The sequence below is a fragment of the Nothobranchius furzeri genome, chromosome 14 (genome assembly GCF_043380555.1).
Source record: "Nothobranchius furzeri strain GRZ-AD chromosome 14, NfurGRZ-RIMD1, whole genome shotgun sequence".
Classification (NCBI taxonomy): Eukaryota; Metazoa; Chordata; class Actinopteri; order Cyprinodontiformes; family Nothobranchiidae; genus Nothobranchius; species Nothobranchius furzeri.
In genome coordinates, this window is record NC_091754.1 from 11198974 (window position 1) to 11206150 (window position 7177).

The 7177-nt window shown below is 42.9% G+C and overlaps 1 protein-coding gene across 2 annotated transcripts; it reads right to left on the bottom strand.

Moving 5' to 3' along the window:
* Positions 1-1992: 1992 nt before the first annotated feature.
* LOC107390228 (GTPase IMAP family member 8) lies at positions 1993-6426 on the bottom strand. 2 transcript variants are annotated; one of them, XM_054747127.2, is made up of 5 exons: positions 5510-6426; positions 4701-5411; positions 3314-4621; positions 3049-3101; positions 1993-2257 (listed from the first exon to the last, which is right to left on the bottom strand). In XM_054747127.2, the coding sequence occupies exons 1-5, from the start codon at positions 5535-5537 to the stop codon at positions 2210-2212; spliced, it is 2148 nt and encodes a 715-aa protein (XP_054603102.1). In that variant the 5' UTR covers positions 5538-6426; the 3' UTR covers positions 1993-2209. The 2 variants fall into 2 exon arrangements, with proteins under 2 accessions (XP_054603102.1, XP_015822311.1); XM_015966825.3 differs by having other exon boundaries at positions 1993-2261.
* Positions 6427-7177: the final 751 nt, after the last annotated feature.

Genomic DNA, 7177 nt, shown 5'->3' on the forward strand with positions numbered 1-7177 from the left:
CAGCATGTTTTAGTGGTTTCTCTGCTCCAACACACTTGATTCAGTGGTTGAATCAGCTCATCAGGCTCTGCAGAAGCCTGTTAATCACCTGCTGATTGAAATCAGGTGTGTTGAAGCACCACTTTCTCACACCCAAAGCGTCAATATATGACGAATCGGGATGCCCCAGCGCGTCAGGAGACGACGATCAGGGACACACTGATGACGCACCGTCCCAGAGCGTCTGTATCCAACGCCGGTGGCATTAGAACGACTTGTGAACTACTTAACCTTCCCCTCACCCCAATCCTAACCTTAAGGTCACAGTTACTGACCTTAAGGTTAGGATTGGGGTGAGGGGAAGGTTAAATAGTCGAATAATGTCCGTGTGACTGCGGGCATCAAACACTGACGCCAGCAGAGCCGCGTGTCCCTGATCGTCGTCTCCTCCCGATTCGTCATATATTGATGCTTGGTCACACGCGTCATATTTAGTTGCTTTGGGTGTGAGAATGTGTTGGTTGAAGCAGGGTTATAGCTGAAACGTGCTGGATAACGGCCCTCCAGGCTCAGAAATGAATACCTGCTTTACAGGGTTATCAAAAGGCCACCCAACCCCATCACCCCCTTTGGCCAGAATCATCCACTTGCAACTTCAGACTGGCGGGCGCTCTGTTGGGACTTAGAAAAGACTAAGCTGAAATACCTGGTGCTGCAGTCTGGTTCCAGCATGTTTCCTGCATGTTTTAGATCATGAACGCATCTGATTTGTTCTATTTAGTGATGAATCGCTCCTGTAGACACCAAGGAAGGCTGGGGAGTTCAGCTGTTAGATTAGTGTTAAAAAGAGGAACGCACAGCGAGGAGATAGGTTTTGCTTTCGGTTCTACAAATGAACACTAGGGGGTGCTAAAGGCAAGCCAAAACTGCCTAGTTCCCCTTTGAAACTGATTTTAAAGAGAAAAATGTGGCGTTTCATCTGTCTGTGAACTTTTATTATATTTACAAAACAAAAACACAAACGCTTAACTGTAATTTGAGTTTTTAATATATTTTAGGATAACCTAGCCCAGAAAATTCCAGCTTTGCTACAGACAGAGTACATCCAGAGCTGGCCCAAGGCAAACGTGAGTTAAGCAACTGCTTGTTACATTGTGAATCCTAGGAGTGTTGAATTATCTGGTGTTGACTTGTTGGTATGGGGGCCCCAAAACAAAACTGGCACAGGGCTTCACAAAGGCTTGGGCCGGTGTCGGTGCAGGATCGGCTTGGGGTCCTTCGACTGCCGATGACGTCACATGACTGCAAATCTACTCGGCTTTCACACACACGTTTTGGAAAGACATCAGCAGTTTTGTTAATAAATTCTTGTTTGTTAACACCTAAATGTTTTCTTTATAATTGTAATTTGTTATAAAACACCATATTATCTTTGTTTTGTAAAGAATGTGAAACTGCATAAAACCAACATCGGACTGACAACAAACAATAGAACAGTTCTTATATGTGAAGCCACATCTGTTAGTATTAATGTGGAGTTCGTCTGCATATTTCCTTAGTTGTTATCTAAATACATTCTTTGACTCAAAATGGTGTCTTTGAATAAAGTTCTTATATTTTATTTTGCCCCATTTCATCAACATCAAGAGCTTTTGAGGGTCACCGTTTATCATTTGCTTATATTTTACATTTCCTTTAGAAATTCAAACATATTTTCTCCAAAAAGTGTTGATTTTTGGACTACAGGACTACAACCGCTAAGACTACGACCGCAAATTTGTTCTGACCAATCAAATCAGAACGTGATAACGTCACTTCCGTAAGCTTCATGTTCAGCCAGTCAACTACTCTGATGTCATCGGCAGTCGAAGAACCCCGAGCAGATCCTGCACCGACACGGGCCAGGTATATCACATAAAACTTTCATTAAAAACATCTAGACGGTCACTTTACCTGCAACTAATAAATACAAATTGTTCAGAAGTCCTAAATGAGCTTGAAGCACATCCCAGAGTGAATGCAGTGTGTTTTTAATCAGGAGCATCCAGAGGTGTTTCCTAGGTTGCTCCTTGGTCCTTCCCCTCTTGGGACCAGACGCTTTGCACCAGTAAGATCCCCAGAGCGGCTCCAGTTGCAGCCCAGCACGCCCATTTGATGTTCATCCCTGAGGGCGACCTGATGGAAGCAACAAAGGCCCCAATCGCAGACCCCAGCACTGCACCTCCAACTCTCAACCTAGTTCGATCGGCCTCCAGCTGCTGCTCTTGGATCCCAGTTTCTGTCTACCAGAAATTGAAAACAGACGTTTAAGGAAGCAAAGAGAGGAAACAAATCACTCTGGCTGTTTTTATGGGGTGCCATTTCTAAAGTCAGACAGCAATATGTTGGGTTATTTAGCTTATCAGAAAATTTTTTTTATTCAAAGTCAGATTTTCACCATGTTATTCATACATTTATATGTGTTAACCAATTATTTAGTTAGCAAGCTAAATATTTAATTATAAGATTATAAGAGTTAAATATTTATTTTACAAATGAAATATTTGTCAGACCTAAAATAAATATTTCATTTACTAAATAAATATTTAACCAAATAAATTGGGAGCTGCATATTTAGTTTACAAACTAAAAATCTGACTCCCAAGTACAAATTTATTGTCCAAATTAAATATTTAGATCTCATCTAAATATTTATTTTGGGACAAAACCTAATTATTTATTTTGCAAAGTAAATGTTTATCTTCAAAATAAATATTTAGCTGGGATCTAAATATTTTTGGGGGAAAATAAATATTTAATTTGGAACCAAACACTGAGCTTGTAAACTAAATATATTTAGCTCCAAATTACATATTTAGTTAGTAAATTAAATATTTATTTTACAAACTAAATATTTAGGTCCGACCTACATACCGTAACATACATAAAATGTATGAGTGACATGGTGAAAAAATAATTTAGAAAAATTAACTCCCACTTTTTTCTCCTATGATGACTAACCCAAAAATACTGCTGTTGAATTAAATTACGACTCTTAGACTTTACAGAGGGCACTCCGTAGTTTCTCACCTTCATTCTGCAATCATCCCACCCTGCCGGCCTTTTCTGACCTGCTTCTGCAACTTAAAGACACATCAGTGGCTTTACTTTAAGTTTCCTTGAATAAAAGGAAACTGAACTTCTTCAGCTCTGCACTAAAAAATGCTAATTTAAGAGTTTTCTGGGAATATTTGATTAGAGATGAAAGAAAGCTTCAGGGTAAAAGAAAGAAGATTTATTTTGTTATTGCACTTTTAAAACGTTGGTTTTAAGTCATCCTCTAGCCTCTACTCACCAGGTTTGATGGCGTCTCTGTAGGGACGCGATGAGACTGTGGACGCCCATTTTTGCTGCCTGCTAAGCTCCAGAGATTTGATGCTCATCGTTGTTTTATTTAGCTGCTGGTGGTTATAAAAGGACACCGCTGCCTCCGTCGGTTCCTCTGTCTGAAGGTGCATTTGCATCTCTTCAATCGTTGCCTTCAGCAGAGTCTCCTCGTTCTCCCTCCTGATCTGCTGAATCGTCCCTCTGAGCTCCTCTGATTCTCTTTTGTGATTCGTCTTCGTTTTGTTCAGCTCTTGATCTTTTCTCTCACACAGGGTCCTTAAATCTGCTTTTTCTTGCTCTTGTTCTTTCACCCGTTCCTTTAGTTTTTTGTTTTCCACCTCACCTTTTTGCTTTGCGGATTTTAAAAGCTCATCTTTCACGGCGCACTCCTCACTCAGACTTCTTATCTCGTCTTGTTTCGAGTTGTTCTCCCTTTCCAACAATCTCATTCTAAACTCGCCGCTTTGCTGTTTTTCTCTCAGCTCTTCTAAAGTTTTCCTGAGAACTTCGACCTGATCATCTTTCTCTTTGGTTGACTTAATCAAGTCCTCGTTTGTTTGTTCTTTGTTTTTAATCGTCTGCATGAGGAGATCCTTCTCAGCCTGCGTTTTCTGAAGCTTCCTTCTCATCTTTTTGGATTTTTGCTCCAACTTCCTGTTTCTTTGCTGAAAATCAGCAAGACTCCGTACCAAACGTTTGGTATCATTCTCCATCTCCGTCTCTTCTATCCTGTCCAACAGCTCTCTAACCTGAGAGTCTCCAGCTGTGTTCGTGTTGTCGAAGACGTGAAACCTGTCCCCACATTTGTCCACGAGCCACTGCAGGGCCGGCCACGTCTCTATGTGCTCCTCAATGGAGGCGCTCCCCAGTTTGTCCCCCCATGTGAAAAGCACAATGATTCGAGTCCAAACCCAAGGTCCGAGGAGCTTCAGGTGTTCCTCCACTCTCCTCCTGTCAGTTTCAGTGAAGGTCTCGTCGCTGCGTAGGACCACCAGGACGGCGTGAGGAGTGGGACTGCACAGAGACAGAGAGCGTGAGATCTGTCCCTGCACCTCCTCTGGAGTGTCTTCGGAGCAGTACCGTCCATGCCAGCTGGGAGTGTCCACCACACACACCCTCCTTTCCCCAACAACACCCTGTCTCTCCATGCACTTCAACGTCAGACGTCCTGAAAGACAAATGTCCTCGCCGAGGAGGGTGTTAACTGCTGAGCTCTTGCCAGCGTGCTTCGGTCCCACGACGACAATTTGAAGCACAGAAAGAGAAGGAGATCTGTCTGGAGTCAGAAGAACGGCATCATTAGTGATTGAATAGAAGGTCCTGGTGGAAACAGAGAACAGACGAATGATGCATACCCACGTCAGATCTGAGTGTCCTTCTGGTCCTTTGCACCTCCTTCTGTCTGAAGGCAGCCCTCTCCTCCACCTCTTTCCTCATGCTGCCGTTCATCTTAGAGAGTTTTTCCCTTAAAGCCACAAAACCAGCTCCTCCTGCCTTCTTGTTTACTCCAACCATCTCATCAATCTTCTTCAGCAGGCCTCCAACTTGAGCATCGTCGGCCTCTCCCCAAGCGCTTGTGTCTAAAAGGTGGCATCTATGTGCACACTTCTCCAGGAGGACTTTAAGGAAATCATACTTAGCAACGTGACTTTCTACAGATGTTCCTCTGAGCTTCTCATGTTTAGTGAACACCACAATCGTGCTTCTCCACAGAGAGTCGTTCAACAGTTGGAGAGGTCCCTCCACGGTCCACTCCCAGCCTCGGTGCGAGCCGATGGGGATGATCATGAGGAAGGCGTGAGGCCCAGGCGGACACATGCAGGACTCCAGGTTCACGCTCACGAGACTGAGGTCCGGGACGGCGGAGGGAAGCCACCTCTCAGGGGTGCTGACGACTACAGCCTTCCTCCCGTCTGGGAGAACAGCCTGCCTCCTGACACACATCTTCACGTCCCTGCTGATGTCAAACATCTGTCCGCTGAGGATGACGTTTCCGACCAAACTCTTCTCCAGCCAGCTGTGTCCAACCAGGATGATTCTAACCTCCTCGAGACCACCTCTGTCTCCTGTCAGCAGACAACATGGTTTAGTTTCTCACCGATCCTCCTGAGATTGCTCCAGTGGATAATTATTAACACCCACTGCTGTCAAAAACAAACCTTACCCGTCTTGGCTTGTAATTTCAGGGCCATTGAACCCCTTCCTTTGTCTTCCTCTCTTTTAAAATGGGAGTTTAAATCTGATCAGGTACGACAACGGAAAGCTGAGCTTCAGCCGGTCACTCTGTGTGCAGCCGGGGTTCAAAGTCCAGCCGGTGTGACGCTGTTCAGGAGAAATATCATGTCATTACCACACAAAGCAGCTTTGGAGCTTTGATTAAACTGCCTTAAACTCATTAAGGTGGGGTTTTAACAGCATTTCTGCGTACTTCTCGCCTGGAGAAGAAGCTTAACAAGTTTGCTTTATGTTGCCACAACAGGTGTCTGAAACCACGTGGTTCTGAATGCTCCTCTGAACTTTGTTTACATTTAAACTTGTTTAATTCAATTCAAATTCAAAAATACTTTGCTAATCCCAGAGGGAAATTAGAGTTCAGGAAGGAATTAGAGGGGAAATAAACGTGTTTATATTTAATCTTCCGCTGTAGAATGGCAAATATAATCATTTTAGTGAGTATAAATAACGAAAAACTCAAAGAAATGTGCCTAAAATGCATCAGTCAGCTTTAAGGTGAAGCTAATAGTTAGCTTGCTCCCTACTTTGTTTTTGCAAGTTTCTGATATTCCTATCAGTGGCTAATGTAGGAAATGGGGTAAAAAAACATTTTCACATTTAACCTGCATTTTAAGCTCGGTAATCGTATTTTAAAATAATAAAGGTTTCTCTGTGAACTTGTTAAAATATTCGAGCCAAACTGTTGTTTGTTCTGCAAACGTACTGACCATCACCAACTTTTATGTCAAATTATTGCTATACAGAAAATTATTACAACACTGAGGAATACAGAAATTTAAATATCAACTCGATCTATTATCTTTAGATGGTAAATTTGACTTTTAGCTATAAAAAACTGACCTTTCAAAAATAAAATGCAAATGTCAAAACTTCAGATTCTAGTCTTTTAAAATGTTTAATAACTAAAACAGTTTAAAAATCCTTTAAAAAACAGATTATTGACAAGAAATTATAATAACAGACAAGAATGACACGGTGAACTTCCCCAGAAAGCCTCTTTATTCCGATTCAGAGTCAATGCCACAGCCGTTGCAGTTTCCAGTCTGTGAAGGATCCCTGAGTCAGAAAACAACTCGATTCTTTTGACGCACACATCATGCAAAAAGTGACTAGAGAAGTGGTGATGACTACTCCTAAAGCCTGGGAGGAAAAACTGCGTTGTGGTGTGTGTGGTTTCCAGTGACAGAGGCATTGTGGGAGACCGAGCACGCCGGTCGGGAATCATCTGGTGAGACCCCTGGGATTCTTCTTCTGTGGTACATTCAGCTGAAGCCTGAAAAAAGCAGCATCATTCTCATGAGCCACTGAACGAGCAGCAAGAGCATCTAGGCCGCTTTTCTACGGGCATCGTTATTTACATTATATACACGTTTGTTCAGGCTCTTCCAGGTTCCTCTGGATCTCTGCTGGAGATCGTTCAAAAGGCCTAAAAAGCAGCTAGCCATCTTCTCTAAAAGTGAAGCATCACATTCATCAGTTTATGTACCAGTCTGGTGGCGCGGTGATGGGCTCCTGTTGAAGCTTGTGGATGTTTTATGGTAAATTAAAGGTGAACGGATGCCGTGTGGGAACAGGAGATGGAAGAACCGCCTCAGAC